The 20312-nt window shown below is 41.0% G+C and overlaps 1 protein-coding gene across 1 annotated transcript in view; it reads right to left on the reverse strand.

Moving 5' to 3' along the window:
* Ofcc1 (orofacial cleft 1 candidate 1) overlaps positions 1 to 17266 on the reverse strand; it is a 286130-nt gene extending 268864 nt beyond the window's left edge. Inside the window, exons 1-3 of the mRNA NM_172143.2 lie at positions 17227 to 17266; positions 10102 to 10168; positions 9627 to 9803 (exon numbers count right to left, since the gene is read on the reverse strand). Of these exons, the coding sequence (NP_742155.2) occupies positions 9627 to 9803; positions 10102 to 10168; positions 17227 to 17238 (256 nt within the window). The 5' untranslated portion in view covers positions 17239 to 17266. The remainder of the gene's footprint in view (positions 1 to 9626; positions 9804 to 10101; positions 10169 to 17226) is intronic.
* Between the last annotated feature and the right edge of the window lie 3046 nt (positions 17267 to 20312).

Below are 20312 nucleotides of genomic sequence, written 5' to 3' on the forward strand. Positions count from 1 at the left end.
AAAGAAAGAAACATTTTTAAAATGTCATCAAATATTTCAAGGAATGGAGCTAAGTTATTTGGCAACCTGACCCACTCCTAAGAGGTTTGCTGCTACATCGTTAGTACAGCAGAAAAAAAAAAAAGACATTTTTTTTTCTGGTTCTGTTTATGTCACACAGCTGAGCTTGTGTTAGGCAAGTCCCTGGATCTCTGTGCACAGCTCTATGGTCTACATTTCAGAATCTCCGTGTTTGTGAAAATTCCTAAGCATCTTTATCACCATCCCATGGACTGGTCTTTAGGTTCACATTTTGTTTAGTAGAGACACATACATTTCAGTGGCATATAACTCAGTGAACTCATTGGTCACCACTGAACTGAGTAGTGTGGTGTATACCTGACCACTGAAATAAGTCTTACAATATTCTATCTTTAGCCAACAGTCTCTGACAATATTTTCAAACCTACATCTTGGTGTTTCCCAAACATTAACTTGAAGAGAGAGTATAGAGGTGACCCTTGCTTGCCAGGGGGGCTTCAAGTGTCATACCTAAAGAAGTAGTAACAGAAGTTCTGGAGAGATGGCTCAGGGGTTAAGAGCACTGGCTGCTCTCCCAGAGGTCCTGGGTTCAATTCCCAGCAACCACATGGTGGCTCACAACTATCATAATGGGATCTGATTCCTTCTTCTGGCTTACATGAAGACAGAGCACTCAAGTACATAAGCGGTATGAAAAAATCTGAAAAGGATAAAGAAATAGAAAACGAGCTGGAAAGGGCACTGAGTGAGGAAACTGCTCGCTGTTAAAGGGGGCCTTGAGTTCAGCATCTTCGATGCTAACATGTGTCTGTGAACCCCTTCACTGGGAGGACAGAGTCGGGCAAAACCTGGGGGGCTCACTGATCAGCCCCATAACTGAAAATGGAAACCCCAAGGTCAGTGACTGACCCTGACCCAAATATTAAAGTGGTGTGAGATGGAGGAAAAGAGCAAGCCTTTCCCTTTGGCCCTCACAACTGAACACAGAGGCAGTGCAGCTGTACACACACATATGCAGGTCTGAACACACATGCAAAATAACAATGGACCCTTTGTTTCTTGGGCAAGTCTGTGTGAGTCTCTATAGCTAAGCAGTGTCTTTTGAGAAGTAAATGAATTAGAGTTTTGCTATTTTACTGACATTCCCAAAAACTTCCAATAGTTGACTAAAATAATCTTTCCAATTGGAAATTTTTCTCGAATTCTATCTATGATTCACCCAAAATAAGAAAAGAACACTTAAATTGTTTACATACACTTATCAGATATTGATGTAAATATTATCTCTGTAAAAAAATTGGGTTTGTCTAAATCATTAGAATATGTCATCCTGTCCATCAAACATCTACATCAAATGTTTCTATGCTTCAGTGAGAAGGGTGCTTTCCTGAGTGTTTATTTTTAGTTCTCTAAATCAATGAAAAAGATTAAAATCACTTAGGAACCAAATGGTTTCTAAAGACACAAATTCAGGTCAGTTCAATAAACCTAGAGCAAATGATTTTCCTATATATTTCCTCTTTCTTAATAAGAGTTGAAATGTCCTGAAGCAAAAAAAATAATATATATTTTTACACATTCTATAAATTTTATACAAAATCTGCTCTCCATCTTTAGGGAAAAACAGCTATAAATGAGAACAATGTAAACCATTCTATACAAAATCACTTCTGAAATCACTCAGGTTATGTGCACTACAGGGGAAATGGGAAATGCTTCACCTTCTGTGTGTGTGTGTGTGTGTGTGTGTGTGTGTGTGTGTGCTCCTTTCAAGCTGGATACTGAACACAAGTATCTGCATGCTATTTGAATCACCAACATTCGTATTCATGCTCAATGAAGACAAGTTGAGGATGACAATCCTAAAACTCTAACCCATGATTCTCTAATACTCAGCCATTGAAGAGCTCCTGCCCTTCACTCAAGAGACCCTCATTTTTCCTGGAAAGATCTTCAGTGACAGATGCCCAGGACGCATTGTATTTGTCTTCTGTGGTCTGCCTATCATTTTCTGTCCTCACCATGTGGTTTCTGCCTTTCTGCCTACTGTTGAGATCCTACACACGTTAAAACAAATCAAATGACCTCACATCCATCATGAAACCACATCATGAAGCATCTTTATAAAGGCACATAAAAGAGCGACTGGAGAGATGGCTCAGCAGTTGGAAGCACTGGCATGTCTTCCAGAGGACCCAGATTCAATTCCAGGCACCTGCATGACAGCTCACAACTGTTTTTTCCTTCTGTTTCAGGAGATCTGAGATATTTATACAAGCATTCATTCAGAAAAAAACACCTATGCACTTGAAATTAAAAACACACACACATGGAAGAAATCACTTCCTGCTATTTATAAAGGTGTAGCCATGCTAGCTCTCAGGACTTCCGTGTTAAAGAACACCAATTCTAGCTAATATCCTTTCTGGGTCAAGCCATGTTCTGTCTAGCATCTGCTTTGGTTTGGTCAAGTCTTGAATTTGTGCCTTTCCCATGCATGGTCCATAACAGTGCCAAGGGAAGAGATGTGACTATCTTATACGTCAGTAGAGGACTGAAAAGGATGCTGGCAATAATCTGGTCAAGAATGTCTCCCTAAAACTCAGGAATGAGTGCCTGAGATGAGACCATAGGGCATGAGCAGTAGACACAGCTTTATGGACATCACAGAACTATAATCCTAAAATCCTCTTGTCTCTGACTCTGAGACACTAACACAAAGCCATGTCATATGCCTGACCCTTTTATCAGTCTTTCCCAGGGAGCATAATGCTGTTCCCTGGAACGGAAGGCTGAATTCAATACTGAGTTCCATCATGACACACAACTTTTTATTCCAGTGGCCAAAATATATTTCCGAGGAATTCACCAAATATCTAGAGAAAATTATGTTTCTCTTTTTAAAAAAGCAGTTCTTGTCCAATTGCTAAGATGCCAAATCATGTCATTGATTTATGAAAACCTATTTTTCTAGCTCATTTATTCTTCTATTTGAAATCTCTGTTCACAGTAGGCCACTCTAGCCCACAGATATTTAGACATACTCAGTCCTAACTCATGGTTTAACTTAATCAATTGTACCAAATGTGTCGCTTTTATCCACAAAGTGCCTGGTTTGGGGGGTGCAACTCAGTGACTCAGCAGTTGCTCAGCATATACTAGATAACAGGCTTAGTCCCCCCAAACATAAAATAAGCATGTTTTAGATTTCAGACTTTCTCACATTTTGGAATATGTACGTATACTTTATAAAATATTTCGAGGATGGGACCCAAATTTAAACATGAGATTATTTTATGTTCTTTATTGTATAGCTCTATTAAAATTTTATTTTGCATCTTATTTGTGTATTTTGATTGAGAAAGTCAGTTCTCTTTTTTTACCATACAGACCCCAGAAACAGAGCTCAGATTACCAGGTGTGCCAACAGTCAGCTTTCCTCACTGGTGTGCCTCTCCACCCCTTGGTTATAATTCTGTGTAATACTTGTAGTATTACTAATCATATTCAGATTTAGTATTACTAATCATATTCAGATTTAGTATTCAGATTTAGTATTACTAATCATATTCAGATTTAGTATTACTAATCATATTCAGATTTAGTATTCAGATTTAGTATTACTAATCATATTCAGATTATGTATTCTCAATATTATGTGTTATGATGCACACACACACACATACACACACACACACACACACAGGCACATGCACACACATGCATGTGCACACACACACACATGTGTGCTCACAGTTTTTCTTGTTTGTCTCATGCTTCTAGAGTGCCCAATTCAAGAAACATTATTCATAAAGTACTTATACAAACCTTATGTAAGGAAACACAGTCTTTGCTTTAGGGAAGTAGTCAATTAACTGGTCTTAGCCAGTTCTAAATTCCACGGTTCCCACAGTCTAATCTTGCTGCTGGAGTATGTCTGGGGATCATGGAGGTCCTATAAGTCTACTTCCTCACATCTGTTCCTACACATGGAATAATGCCTGAAAACTAGAAAATATCTAATTAATGTCCTCTTCAATGAATAAGATCAAAATAAAGAGTTGTACAAGGAAATTCAGTGTTATTCATAATTTTAAACAAAACAGTGCAGAAATAATGTCCAAATAATTATGCCTATACCATGTCCTCTTCTACAGCTTGTTTCCATCAATAGTGAGATGTGTTCAACAGATAATTCTGGACATATGAACTGCAGTAGATACTAAGCAAATTCTTGATTAATTCATTTATTTTTTTCCTTTGTCATGCTTTAGCTTCCTGTCACCAATTACATTGTAATTTCTTGTTCCCATTGTTCATAGTTTTGTTTTGCTTTTCTTATGTATGGGTGTTTTGCCTGCATGGATGTCTATACACTACCTGCGTGCTGTGCCTGTGGAAGCCAGATGAGGCCATTAAATCTCCTGGAACTGTAGTTACAAAAAGATGTAAGTCACCATGTGGGTAACTGAAGCCACCTTCTCCAGAAAAGCAGGTGCTGCTCTTGACTGCTGCTGTGGCATCTTTCCAGACCCCTGTCTTGTGTAGGCATGATGGGTCAATAACTCCAGAGGCCTGTCTACCACTCCTGGCAGAAGCCAAGAGGGCTTAAAAGAACCTAGCCCCCACCCTCTGCCATAAATCCAGGATATAGGAATGTAGCCTAGACAGGACCAATGGAACACTCGCCTAGAGCACGGAGAGAACAAACATGATAATCACTCATCACAGCGAGGAAGGCTCTATGGGAACACAACTGTGCCACCATGACAGTCACTGTACTTCAAACTTCCTAACCCTGCAGGCAGGCAGGCTTCTGTCCAATGACACTGTCAGTTCTCTAAGCTCATGAAATCTTTCCATCTAAATCAGCTGGGACTCATTGGTGTTTGTTCACCATCAAGGAACTCTCGGTACAACCTGCTTACTCGAGCACTCTGACAGCCCAACTGCCTCTATGCGAGATGCTACCCTGAGATGTACAGCTGAGGATCATGGGAATGATGTCATCCTGGATGTCTGGGAGAGACCCTAGAAGGGTGTTCTAGGCAACCCAGGAGCTGCTTTTTAACAAATAGGATAGTTTAGCCTGCCTGTTATACACCAGAGTAATTTTCGTTGTTTCCTTTTCTCTCTTCCCCTTACAATAGTCTGGGTGAAACTGAAGTATTAAAAGAAGTGGGAAAAAAATAAATACAAAACTCCCATTTACAATGGCACCACTCACATTAACTGAACTGCCTGCTAGGTACTCTCCCCTTACTTCTTACTGCTTCTCCCTAGCTAAACTCCTTCCATGGCCCTTTCTTGTACCTGGCCCAGATTTCATTTTCCTGCAATTTAGAACGATCATTAACTGTTTTTTTAGTGCCACTGTGTTATATATCCATAATGGTAAAGATGATCTTTCTATCTACCCAGTCTAGGGCTTCACTGGCTTAGGAACCTGTGCTAATACCTTGCTCTTTTTGAAGTTCTAAGCAGCTGTGGCTTCTCTACTGCTCTCCTTTTAGATATCCGGGAATCTCATCCTCTCTTCCTCAGAACTCTAGTTACTATCAGGCTGGCATATCACCAGCAGTGAGCAGAGAGGATGGTGGACAAGGATGCTGGGACCTGAACAGCAGTGTGCACAGAAAAGAAGAAAACAATGCTGAAAACAGGCAACCTCAGATGATATGTGGGCAATTCTCTGGAAATTCAATGGTGGACTAATACATCTGCTAACTGCCTATAAAGGAATATCCAGTAGTCACTAATAGCCATATGAAGTCAGCTTTCCCTGGAAGTTGATATGCAAAGGCAGAGCAGCTCCAAGTGCAGCAATAGCAGGCAGAGCGGTCTGAATGGCACCTTCTACCCTGATTTACTTACCATTCACACCACACCAAAATGCCTAATATGAACCTAGCACACACTTGACAACACACAGTAGCTTTCCCTGAGAAGATCTTAATAGGAAGCTTATAAGGATGTCTTCATAATGGGGCACACAAGCAAATAAGGAGGACATCCAAACTCATCTAAAATCTTAGCAGACTATCCAGGAGCTGCCATCTCATCTGTTCCTAGACGCAGATGTCTTTGTTACTTTGCTATTGCTATGACAAAACACCATGACCAAGACAACTTATAAAAGAAAGCATTCAATTTGGGAGTTATGGTTCCAGAGGGTTAGAGTCCATGACCATCATAGTGAGGAGTATGGAAGCAGGCAGGCAGGCAGGCAAACAGACAGCCAGGCAGGCAAGCAGGCAGGTAAACAGACAGCCAGGCAGGCAGGCAGGCAGGCAAACAGACAGCCAGGCAGGCAAGCAGGCAGGTAAACAGACAGCCAGGCAGGCAGGCAGGCAAACAGGCAGGCAGGCAGGCAGGCAAACAGACAGCCAGGCAGGCAGGCAGGCAGGCAGGCAAACAGACAGCCAACAGGCAGGCAGGCAGGCAAGCAGGCATGGCACTAGAGCAGGAGCTGAGATTTACCTCTTGAGACTAGACCATAAAGTAGAGTAAGCTAACTGGAAATGGAATGGGCTTTTGAAACATCAAAGCCCGTCCACGGTGACATACCAAGAAGACCACACCTACTAATCTCTTTCAAACAGTTCCATCAATTAGGTATCAAAGAATTGAATATATGAACCTCCGGGGGCCATTCTCATTCAAACTACCCCAGCAGGTGTGTACTTACTCATGGCTCTCATACTCTGCTTCTGGGTTCAAGCCATAATAAATTTAAGATCTTTTCTTATGTAAAGTTTATTTTTAGAAAATCCCTCTTCTGGATGTTCTCTCTCAAACACTATTTTTTAGTCTAATCATTTTGTACATCTTTGAGATAGCCGATGTAAATAAGTAGCACTGGAATCTGCCGTCGTTTACAATGGTTTCCTTTAAAATGCATCGTTAAGGGGCAAGTGTGCTGATATGTACTCGTAAGATGATAATTTGTGCTAATTACAACAATATCATGGGGGAAATGTATGGTGCTTCTCCTTGTCTAAGTAATCGCATTGGCAGACGGTCTAAATGTCCTTAAAGTTGTTTAAAAAGGAACGTTGTGTTCTATGCTATCTGGCGGTTTCTAAATTCACGTATTTAAAATATTCTTCCTTGTTCACAGGCCATAAAATCGCACATCTCATATGCAATTGAATTTTTAGAGGCTTTCCCAAAGTGGGGGAGGGGGGTGACGTATCAAATGCTCTTTTTCTAAGTTGGCTGTGTTCCAGGACAGACATGGTAAACCCTCTCTATTTCACTGTCTGACTAGATTGGTGCAGATGCTAAACACTTCCTGAATTTCCCATAAAAACCCTTTCATCTTTGGTTGCTTCCACCTGGCTTTACTTTGGATTATAGCTTTTCTCTGTTTTCCAGAATCAGGCCAACTATCACTCATGAAAATTATTACTTCCCATGCCCATCCTTATCTCGCTGAGCAAGGTACTTAAATTCCCAGAGACTTGAAAATGGGGACTTGCTAGTGTTGAGATCTGAAATTATATACATACTTTTTTGTCAAAGGGGGGGACACAAAATACTGGATATTTTACATTGATTGTGGGTTGATAGTATGCTATTTTGACGATGTTAGTTTAAGAAGATGTTTTTTAAAGTTAAATCACTTTTATTAAGTCATTTTATTAAGATAACTCATAGAAATTTAAAAGTACTACAGTGACTCATGTTATAGATTCTCTATTTTTCTCTTTTGGCTAACGCTTGCCAGTAATATGTACTTTTACCTAAAGGACATATTTACCTGTTTCTGAATTAGGTAACAATTTCTTCTAAATTAAAATATTCCCTCCTGGAGGGAGAAAGGAAGCTAATGAGACTTGGGAAGTAACTATCTCTTAAGTCTCAGCAAGTTCCTGAGACTGACAGTAATCACAAGGCCCCAGCCCAAGGTTACAAGAACAATAAACAATTGCTGGAGAGAAGAGACTTCCTACTGTGCAGAGCTCCTTGAAGGAGGATCTCCAACCTGAGAAGCTGTCTGCACACAGTGCCAGGAGTTCCAGAAATGGAATTTTCATGATTTACCATCTGTGTTGGTCTGAGCTTTTCAGAGAAGGCAGATACCTTCCTCTTTAGCAGCAGAGTTCCAATTTTAGCATGACTCCTTGCAAACAACATCTCCTAGACTCTTTTATATCTACCTGTAGACAGGGAACTAATTTCCAGGAAAAAAAAAAATATATATATATATATATATATATATATATATATATATATATGAACAAAAGTAGCGTATGTAACTACCTGTGCTCAGCCTTCTCTTTCAATGCTTGGAACATAGAGATGCTATTGAGTGACTTTTAGATGTTAAGTAAAAACAACAGCTTAGGAATCACAAGGTCTTGATCATTGTAAGGGTTGCCTCAATTGCAATGTTGAACTTGTTGTCTGTAACATAACTCCTGAGATTTGTGACACTGAGGGATATGCTATGCACACAACAGCCAATGTATGGCTAATATAGCATAGATATTCACGATGCACACTGTTGCTAGCCACCCATCCTCTCACTGGGCCATGGACTTCCAAGAAAAACACTTTTATACACTATGCAACGGAAAGGAAGAGCTGAACTAAATGTTTGATGTGAACATAGATGATATGATGTGATTGCAGAGGGTAGCAACTGCTAAGCTGACAGAATTTCCCCTGAGCCTCAAGAGTTAAAAATCACAAGCTAACCTACTGGGATATGGAGGGCCTGCTCTGTACAGGTGGGAATCATGATGAGCCTGCTAAGTGAGACCAGCAGAGAACACATCTGTGCTGGCTCATGCTTCATTACTTCAGAGTTCCCCCTCAAAAAGCTATTTGGTCATTAAATTCTGATGTCTTCCGGCTTGTTCGGGGTGAAGATGAGAGCAAAGACAGCAAGTTTTAATGACTTCTTTCTTTGTAGGTAGAGGCTCCTCTGAGCTTAGAAGAAATGCAGCTCCCAGGGCAGGAAGAACAGCCATATAGGTATTGCCAGAGAGATTACAAGGAGAGAAATTTTTCTTCCATAGGCAGTGATGGAATCGATGATCAGAGAGACCCCCTCAACCAGAGAATAGAGGAGCTCTTCTTTGCAAGCAAATTGCTACAAGGGGATTCGAAATATTAAAATATTATTTCTTCATTTATTTGTAAATTCTTGCCGGTGTTTCTAGAACCTACACAGAAAATATGATTCAGCTAAAAGGAAGAACAGCTACAACCTGAAGCCCAAAATAAAATATCAACCTAGTTCTCCACTATATTTGCCTGGTGACATTCTATAAGCAACAGTGTCAACCTTCAAGGCCCTGTCTGCACCATAGTCAAGAGTCTTAGCATTCTGGCATTCATTGCAGGACTTGTTCATCTTAACCGCCCAAAGAAGAGTGAATTCATTCTTTCATATCCTTCACCCACGAAGCTGTGTGTGACCTGTACCCAGTGGGTGCACAGATCCTCAGCTGCATCACCCCCAACCCTAGCCCCAAACAAATCTTCCACAGAAGCTGTACAGGCACGCTTGAGTGGAATGCCAGGTTCCCGTTCAGGACACCCAGGTCGGATGAGAAGAGCAGCAAGTGTGAGCACAATCAGGACTGAAGTCACACCTTTGGGTCCCGCTGAAGCTGGCAGCCTGGATTTTTGTTGATGAGTTGCAAGGGTGTGATCCAGCATGTCATGTCTCACAACTTTCTCTTGTGGAGTCTGATGTGCTGGGAGTTCTGGGCTGCTCATGTTAAAACCTGGATTCCCGGCACCTTCGGTAGCGTCCGTGTATTCTTTAACTAGAGCAAAACAAGGAGGTCAGAAGATCACACAATAGGCTGTTGGATTCCAGGGCTAAGCAGAAAATTTACTCTCAGTAATTCTTGTGCAGAAAGACTCAAGTGTATCGTCCTCAAATGTCACCAAAACAGAATTAGGTTAAAATTAACTCTTAAAAAAAAAAGAATAAATGATTAAAATAATTACAAATTGCACCCTGACAAGCTAGAGCAAAATTTCGCCCTCAGCCATTTGTCTGTAATTAGTTAATTAATCCTTACACAAATTATGAGCAATAGCTCATCAAGCAAGGCTCACCCATCAGAAATTCAGCCGACGTGGATTTCTTCTGCTTAGTTTGCTTCACAGCCTTCTGCTGAAACTTCTGGAGGGAAATTGTTAAATGAATAAATTAGCTAAAGAATGAAGATCATCATTTATGATCCACAACTAACACAGTATTTTAAATATGGGATGGCGGATGGCATTGAAATGTCATTTAATTTACATCTCTCCTAAAGGGGTCAAACACTAATTGAACATCAGAAGTGGAAGAATTAAATAAAATAGGATAAGAAAAGTTAATACAAATGCCAAATGAAGGTCACATTAAAATACTTTGTTTTCATCATTTTTAATTAATACAAAGAGCCCTCAACAAATTAAGAGCACTGGAAAACTTGCACAGTTCAATTTGCATTTGTTCAGACTGGGCTTAGATACAATCTCACTTTTGGTAGAATGAAGTTATCGTGTAGAAAATCTTCATGTGGGCTGGGAAGATGGCCCAATGGTTAGCGTGCTTGCCCGGCATGCGTGAGCACCTGCATTGTGATTCTTAGAACACACATACACTGATTGTACTACATGTCTTTGAGTGCTCCTACAGTAACATGGGAGACATAGAAAGGAGAATCCTTAAAGGACCTGCACCAACTATCATGCAGTATTAAAGTAATAAAAGAGCCTATATCTCCAGGTGGGAGGAGAAGACCTACATTTCTGATATCTACACACATGTTCTGTACACATGAACAGGAATACTTCTCTCTCTCTCTCTCTCTCTCTCTCTCTCTCTCTCTCTCTCTCTCTCTCTCCCTCTTCCCCCCTCTCTCCCCCTCCCCTCCCCCTCTTTGTCCCTCTTCCCCTCCATCTCCCTCTCCCTCCCTTTCCTCTCTCTCTCTTTCTCTCTCTCTCTCTCTCTCTCTCTCTCTCTCTCACACACACACACACACACACACACACACACACGACAGCTTGCATGTGCTGCCTGTTTGTTCTTGGTTGCATCCACATTTGTTTTTAAACTGCTGGAGTCCAATATGTGAAGTTGTTATAGATTTAAATAGTATCATGAACAGCCTTGTATACAAACCAACCTTGGTAAATTGCAGTAGCAGACAAGATGCTGCAAAATACCAAGAAAGTCATATTCTATGGGAGTCTCAAAGATTTCATGAGAGGCCACACCAGGGAAAACTAAAATTCATTATATGCCTGAAAAGCCCATTAATACTGGTATGCAAAATGAGTGGTCAAAAATGGAAATGAATAGCTAGAACTATGATTAAAGCTTCTATACTCTTATGAGTTCCAAATAATTCCTGGGTAACTGTCAAATTGCATTAAAAAAATCTGTAATGGAAATACCCAAATTCAGGCAAATGATAAAACTCAAGTTGATAAGAAGTAAAACAACATGAAAGATGAAGTCTGTAGGAACAGCAAGTGATGGAAAAGATGTTCAACCTCAGACAGTCCATCAGGATGGAAAGGATGCTGGACCTCAGACATCTTATCACCAAGTAAAAGATGCTGCAGGTTAGATAGCCCCCCGTGTCCATGTGTCTGAGAAAGATATTCAAAATGACAAATAACACCTTGTCCACTCTGAGGCCCTGATGAGGTAAGGGAGAGTCTAGTGTTCCAATTTTTAGCTAAAATTTCTACAATAAGTCTGACCTCTTTCAAAAATACTTCTAGCAGTCTTACAGCATTGCAGAGCAATTAAATTATCATACAGTGTGTCACCAACAAAAATGTTTTTAATTGATATGTCTTAAGTCAACTAAAAAGCAAGGCCTTGTTTTCTAAGAAGCTTTTCTTTGAAAAAAAAACAAAGCAAAACAAACAAACAAACAAAAAAAAACATGTTCACCGTACAATATGTTACAGTTATTTCATACACTAGAAACCAAACTGAAGATGAAGCTAAGTCTGTTCAAAAGATATTTAGAAGCTGGGTGTGCTAACATGGTCTTACAATCCCAGCATTTAGGGAAGGAGGCTGAGGCAGGAGTATGGTCTTCAAGTTTAAAGAAAGTAAGGCCTGGTATAAAAGAAAAAAGTTAAAAGCTATTGTGGTGTACATCAGCCATCCCAGCACTCAGGAGGTTAAGACAGGGCAATGTCAAGTTTGAGACAAAACTGAGCTACCTAGCAAGTTCCACATAAGCTTGGAACTCGTTTCAAGATTCTGTATCAAACATCTTCAAGAACCTTCAACAGCTATGTCAATTTATTCCTTAAAAAAAAAATCAGGGCATATCTTGCTTAACGTTCAGTAATCCTTTTCTTCCAGTTTAAGAATTATGAATTCCTAGGGTTAGAGGGACGATTCTGCAGTTAAGAAAACAGTCTGCTCTTATAAAAGATCCAAGTTCAGCTTCCATTTCAGAGGATTCTAAGTTCTAGACTAGACTCTCTCTCTCTCTCTCTCTCTCTCTCTCTCTCTCTCTCTCTCTCTCTCTCTCTCTCTCTCTTTCACACACACACACACACACACACACAGAGACACATACACACTCACACACACACAATTTAAAATGAAGGATTAACCTTTTTAAACAGAATTCTGAATTCCTAATATTTCTTATTTATGTCCATAGAGTAGGTGGCGCATTGGGCATAATCGCTCTGTGTAGAAGATGGAAACAGCATCCAGGGGGTTGTCATGGAATCTGGTACAGATCCTACAAATTGTTTAGATGAATGGAACTGTAGCTGGGTATCAATTAACACAGGCTGGGACTGTAAGATGGCTTAGCAGGTAAAGGCACCGGCCAGGCAAACCTGGTGACCCGAGTATGGTCCCAGGAACACGCATAAAGGGAAAAGAAGAGAATTAACTCCACAAAGTTGCCTTCTGACTTCCATACATGTACCCTGGTAAACACACATACACATAACCACATACAATAACAATTAATAATAATAATAATAATAATAATAATAATAATAATAATAATAGCATTTTATAGATTACAAATGATGTAAGTTACACAATTAACATCGTAACTGCTTTAATTATAAAGCAGTAGACCATACTCATTTAAAACTAGGTAAACTCCTAGAAACGTAGTTCGCAACACGTTCTGACATTTCGTTAAGAACAAGGTTGAAGTGTGATTTCTTTTTCACAGCCTCCATCTGAGATAGCAGCAGGTACTAGTTTTCTTGACATGGTTCAGTAAATTTGGCACTTCAGTCCTTTCCAATTGAGTTAAACGTGCTTTTAAATAGAAGGATGTGGCCCTGTGGATAGACCTCATTTCCTTCCAAAGAACTTCAAATGAAATCACACGCTTACTCTCAGACATTAGAAAGGTCTCAAAGATCTTCTGTCAAGTTCACGTGTTGTAAAGGGAGTGGATGTCTGGTTGCACACACCCCAAAGACAGGTCCCCTGGGAGGGTGATGGAGTGACATTTTGTATTCTGTGACCTCTTAGCTGCTAACACGTGTTTAAAAGGAAATGAAGAGTGATTTCCGACTTCTCTCCACCAATTTCCTGACTTTTCTCTCCTTTACACATGGGCACCTCTACGTGGTGTGAACTGTGTTGGTCTCCACCCTTTCTCAATTCAAACCTCTCTCCTGGTAAGATTTCCGTCTCAGTACCTCCAGGAACACTAGCCTTCTCTCTTCATCCTCCCATCCATTACCAGTTAAGGAAATGATATCATTTTAAGTAGATTCCCTTAAACCTACTAAATAATCCGCAGCGTATTTCAAAACTCAAATAAATTAAAGGAACAAGATACAGGTACCATCATCTTCCTGCTTCTCCCTGATAGCAATTAAGTTTTGAAAATAAACAAAATGGTCTAGAAATCTGAACTAAATCTCCAGTGACAACAGCCCAGGCTGGTCTCTCTCCTTTGTGTTCAATTGACGCTGAGATGCAAAGTGGCTTTTTACATCAAATCAGGATGAGCAGTTTCTCATCTTTTATTTTAACCTGTTTTTATTGAGGCGTGAAGAGAGCATGAGACCAGTCTTCTTAAATGTTTAAGGGGACATAGTGTGGCACTACGAACATACTGTGCAGTTACACATTGTGATGGTGTTACAAACATCCTGTGGTATTACATACATACTGTGGTGTTACATATATACTATGGTATGACATACATCCTGTGATGATATTACATACTGTAGGATAAACCATAAGCACAATGTCATATAGATCTCCAAAACACTCATCTTGTAACACATTTCTGCCATGTATATTCTTAAGAAAAAAATCGATTTCTCTTTCACTTTAGAAATATGGTACATACTGTGGACAAAAACAATGATTTTCGATCTGTACAAAGGAATATAAAAAAAGAACACCATCTGAAAATTTGAAAAAGTGACGTTTTCTGTGATATCTTCTTTTCACTAAAAAGCACCAAATACATTGTGATGCCTGCACTCTCAACTGGAAAGGAAATCTCTCATGGAGTAAGCCAACTTGAGCAACAACAAACTCATTTATAACCAGTGACAACCCAAATCCGTAAGTTTGTAAAAGAATGTGATCGTTGTCGGAAGGAATCCGTCCCAGAGTGAACCCGTCCCGTCCCGGGGTGCTGCTTGCTGTTCAGCTCTGGTTGCACTCAGCCAAAGCTGTGGAGTAAGAGGAGGACTTTTCAAGGCTGGTGGGCACAGACCAGCCAGAGAGCGAATTCTGCATACTGTACGGATCATCGCTCAGTTCAGGGCAGTCACATTGCATCTGGGATCAGCCAGCGTGCTCTATGAAACCGTCAGCCCTCATTTGTGTCTGGCTGTTTTCTGTCCAGCTGTAAACAAGTTGTCTCTCTACCCTTATATCCACATGGGCAGATTCCACAGTCGGAGGAAGTCAGAGGCCTCAGAGCCCCAATGGCTCCTTGCATGCAACAGTTCTAGGGCACACTGGGTAGTTACAAAGACAAGCCACTTCGAGATGACAGGGTCCCCGGTCCCTTTTCAAAAATATGTGCCTTTGATTCCTACAGAGGCTGGCGTGGCGTGTCTCTTCCATGAAATGAACTTGGGTATTCCTGGTAGAACAAGTGCGTTTTTCGAAGGACAAGCTCAGCAGATTCATCTGGTCGGGAGCTGGGGGGCAGAGATGAGGGTGAGCCCTCTGTTCACTGCTCAGGGCTTCATGTGAATTGGACAAGAAAGACCTGGATAGAAGCATTATCAATCTGGTCCTGCTCCTGGAAGCTAACCATGCTGAATTGCTCTGGGGGGAGGGGTGGAGGGGGGGGAACAAACAGGGGGGGATGACGTGACGACAAAGAACAGGTATATTGGATTCTGGTCTCATCCACCTTGGCTTTTACATCAGAGCCAAAGAGGTTCTGCAGGACCTTCCCCTCAGTAAGAAAAATAGGCGGCGCAAAGGACACTGGAGGGCTGTTCCCTGGCAAGTGGCTTGGAGGTGTGATTTAGCAGGTCACTCTATTGAACCCCCACCTCCCCCCAGCCAGCTGCCCTGTCCCTGTTTAGACTTTCCTCCCTGTGAACCTGTTTTGTTCCCTGGGCTCTATTACTTTGTCAATTTAAAGAAAAACAGCCACAGTGAAAAGCTTGCAATTTGCACCTGTCTGCTCTGAGCACTTCGTGTCAGATCAGGTGGGGAACAACAGTAGTGAGAACTAATGAGAATATCATGGTGGGGGGGGGGGGAGGGGGAGGGGCTAAGGCTACGAGGGAGGGGAGCTTATGGTTTTTATTCTGTTGTGACTGATCTGATAACAACCTCTCCATCTTCTTGTGTCAGAGTCCCTAGATTGAGTTCGTACACATTTTTAAGAGCAACATTATATACCCTTTAAGGAAACCTTGCAATGCCGTAGAACTTAGAACTGAGGCTTGGCCGAATGATCTCCAAGCTATCAGACCTATAAAACAGTTATGAAGATGTTTGCTTATAAAAATTAGCAACGAAAGAAAGTAACTTTCAATTTTTTAAACCTGTTTCAGAAGAGGCAGAACTAATTTTTGAAAATAACTGGAAATTAGGACGACACATGTCTGAACGCAAACCTTGGGTACTCGGCATAAGGTGACTTTAAAAATTTGGCTTACTGAGAAAAATAAAACAAAATGCAAGTATTTGACGATAGAATTTCGTCTAGGTAGAGGTTCATGCATTTATCCAACTCATTGTCAAATTTGAGGAAAATGAATTCTCTGCCACTGCAAAATGGTCAGCAGGTAGCAGTTCCCTCAAAGTTCCGTCCCCCTTTAGCCGCGATTATTCCAAGGGCTGCATCTGTTTTTGAAAGAGTTTCAATTAAGTTCAGTAAGGGGAAAAAAGTTGCAAGCATGGCTTATTAACATTTTTCAAAACCTCAGTGGTTCAACAACGCAGTCATCTCGACATTCGAATAGTTTGGCACATTCCTGAAGAGGATCTGAAATTTAGTAAACTAAAAACCAAGCGCAGGGGACCTCGCAAAGGACCCCGGTCCTGCGGATCCACCAAGGCCCCTCATTGGCACTTCCTGATACAATAGTAAAGGATGTGACAGAGGGTTAAATGAAGCTGAGGTGGTAGCAAAATGTGTGTCACCAGGAAGGGGCGTAATTGAATAGAGTCCTTGGCTGGCATCTCGCCTGACAGATGACGTTCCAGCTCGCTAGGCAATGACCCTTCTGTGCAACTTTAGGAGCTGCGCCCGCCATGGCTGAGCCTGCTTAGGTCAAAGGGCCGAGCCATGTGTAATTCAGAGCAGAAGAGGTCCCACGTTCGCTCCACAGAAACAATTACACTACTTATTTCACTTCAGCCCCGGCCCAAAACTCTCCAGCCTCCCAGCTTCAGCGCAGTCAATCTAATTCTGCCCTGGGGCGATAAAGCCACATGAAAATATGTGGTGCTGTGTTTATAAATCTAATCAAAAATAGAAACAGTGGACAGGCGCAGTGAGGTCCTCTTATGGATCATGGGAATCCTGAAATTCTGAAGGCACTTTTGTTTAACGGCTATAGACTCTTTGCCACTGTGCTCTTTGCCCGACTCGTTAATCACTCTCTTTACTCCTGAGCGCTACAAAGGACGCTGGAGTTCGGCTCCGTCCTGTACTTTCCCGGGCATGAATATTATGAAAAATCCAGCTAAAAGAGGTTGCTTTACAGGGAAAATATCAAAAAGGAGACTACTGTTAACATGAATCTCACCTCTTTATCCATGTTGTCTGCTCTCTGTCCCTGGCGATACACAGATTTAAATCGAGTTCCTGAGAAGGGGGGAAAAAAAGAATAAATTGAGCTGATCAAAAAATACGTGGAGAAATTCTGGAGTTGAGGGCCTCTGATGCCACAGAATAGTTTCAAGAATTCTAATTATAACATCATCGGGATCTAATCTGGTGTCGTCTTATGGATGTTTGTTCTTTCAGTCAGACTCTTAAAATCTTGAAGCAATGCATACTCATAAAAACATTTAACAAAAGCAAGCTCTAGGAAAAGAAAATTTCAGACTCAATTCAGAGAACCAAAATTTCCTAGCTCCATCACAAAAGGCAAAAAAGTTACCCTTCATTCAAGGCCCAGTGTAAACTTGTCATGTCTTAGCATGCTGGATTGTTTATATTAAAAAAAATGCTCTAGTTTTTGCAACTACCATCAACACACACAGAAAAGAAAATCTGATAAAATCAAGAATAAATATGTGTTCTTAGCCAAACAGATATCTCTGCAAATATCCAGTGAAGATACAGATTATTAAAATTTTAATGAGGGGAAATGGGATTTTAACATTCTTAAAACTTCCGTGTGTGTGTGGGGGGGGGTGTCAGGCAATAAATGACTAATAATAAGTTGCTAATAAGTTAGCAACTTCCAGCTCTTCTACTTGAATTATTTCAGTTGACAAACATATTGCCCTTGAATAGTCCTGGAGGCCAAATGACTATAATAAATGAGAAACCTTAACAAATGAGCAACGACCTCAGCATTTATTAAATTGTTATGCAATTCAGCAAAGGCACCTTTTAACCTTAGAATTGGCCCTTCTGAAGTGACTGTCACTGCCTAGCACTGACCACAGACCACAGACCACAGGATATATGATGGCTGCCCTCGACACTTCTTCCTCAGAGCTGTCAGTTGTTTTAGAAGTCACTTCCTAGAGTGTGTATGAGTGCCTATGAGGGTTGAAGAGTTGAAGATGCTTTGTCCGTCCTTTTAGGCTCACGTCAAGACTGTTCCTTTCCATTTAAGTAACACAGGAGAGTCAAAGATTGCATCCAATGATCATTTTTCTAAAATAAGTGAGATGTGTGTCAATGAATTAAACAACAACAACAACAAAAACCCACATCAGAATGGAGAAAATTTGCAGAGGTTGAAGTTGGATTTGGCACCACTTCCCCTAGCCCCTGCCCCCAGCATAGTAATGGAGAGTGACTGAATTGTACAGAAGCATTGTGGAACGTGTGCAAAAACCCATTTTTTGTTTCCTTGAATTTTGCCTTAATGTTTATTTTTTGAAACGTTTTTGACGTGCAAAGTTGTTGGCTTTATTATCTTCATAAACACACTTTGAGGACACGTATTTGAAAGTGGATTTGCCCAAAGAACATATTCACATCACCTCTGTTAATATCCATAGGATGTTCCCAAAACATCGACTCAAGGTGATCTCACCTTGCTTTTGCTGTCTTTCCTTTTTTTGAAGGAAGCTACTTTACTCACCTGCCTACACAAACCTCCAGATGGAACCTGAGCTCAGTAAGAGTGTAACTGTGAAATAACATCACTCATTACTTCATAGAATGAATATATATATGTATGTATATGTATGTATGTATATGTATGTGTATGTGTATGTGTATGTGTATGTGTATGTGTATGTGTATGTGTATGTGTATGTGTATGTGTATGTGTATGTGTATGTATATGTATATGTAGTGTGACTTCTTAGAAACAGGCATTATGCCATTTAAAAGCAGCAATCATGAAAGGAGATTGAAAACAGCCTCTTCCTCATCTCATGAACAAGGGGCGTGGCCCGGAGCATCTCCTTCCTGGGAGATTTCTGAAAGCTTGTGTCAGGCAAGGTTTGCAAAGAAAGAACATCAGATCCCATGTTTCTGTGAACTGGAATTTGGGTACTGTAGTCACATCCCTCACAATTCAGTGGCAAACATCACCTAAAGGCTGATGAAGAATAGCCCACCTTGCCCCTAAAGAAAATCAGAAAAACTTGGGGACAAAGATGTCGACATGATTGTACCCCTGATGGAAATATTGGTTTGTAAAAATGCATCCCTAAATGCATTCTTGGAGTCTGAGTTGAGGCCCTTCCAAGCAAAGAACAGTCACTGCCCAAAAGGCAGGAAGGGACCTTCAGCTGCTAAGAGCTGTGGCAAAATCAAATGGCTGAACATAGAATTTCGGAAGCCAAAGAAAGAAAGTAATCAGGACAGACTTGGTGACCCCTGCAGAGGGATTCACGAGTGGAAAACACTGGGGAATGGATGGACAGACTGCATAGGCAGGTGACAAAAGGAAAGCAAAGGGGACATAAGCAAAGGAGGGGAAAATGGGAATGAGTGACAAGTTGACAGGATGGTGGGTGGGACTTGCCAGTCAGTAATAAAGTCAGTGACTCAGAGGTGAATACACAGCCGCTACGCCTTCCACAAAACCTAGCCACTGAATACTCACCTAGATCAGGGGCCAGTCGGAAAATGTTGCATTTGCTAATCCATCTAGAAAATCTACTCTATCCAAACGATCTTTGCTTTGGGAATGTAACGATGTAACAAACTGTGATTTACAGAATAAAAATCCGCCCTCAGTATGGACGTTTTGGGGAACCTCAATAACTAATGAGCCCATTCCACAACACACACAGATTTGGAGTCCAGCATGGTTCTTATATTGGGGTTCCCGGGGGTTTAGGGATTTTGTTTGTTTGTTTGTTTTGTTTTTCCTTTCAAAGCCAGTTTTGAATTTGACTATCAGATTCATGGCAGTGGCTCTGACTGGAAAGTCGCCTGTCCACTGCACCCTAAGAAGTCTAGGTTGAATAATTACATTTGATGTGTATGGTCACTTTTTTTTGTTGTTGTTTGTATGTTTTAAGGATGGTTCTAGAGGTCGCTTTTTCCGAATTGTTAAGTCATGCTGCCGATCAAGCCTTGGCATGGCCAAATCTCAGCTGCCTGGCTCGTTGCCTTCAGAGAGGGATGAGCAAAAGGAACGCTGTCACTCCGCTGCATTTCTCTTCTCAAGCAGACCAGCAAGGACAAAGATGG

Source organism: Mus musculus, chromosome 13 (genome assembly GCF_000001635.26).
Source record: "Mus musculus strain C57BL/6J chromosome 13, GRCm38.p6 C57BL/6J".
Lineage (NCBI taxonomy): Eukaryota > Metazoa > Chordata > Mammalia > Rodentia > Muridae > Mus > Mus musculus.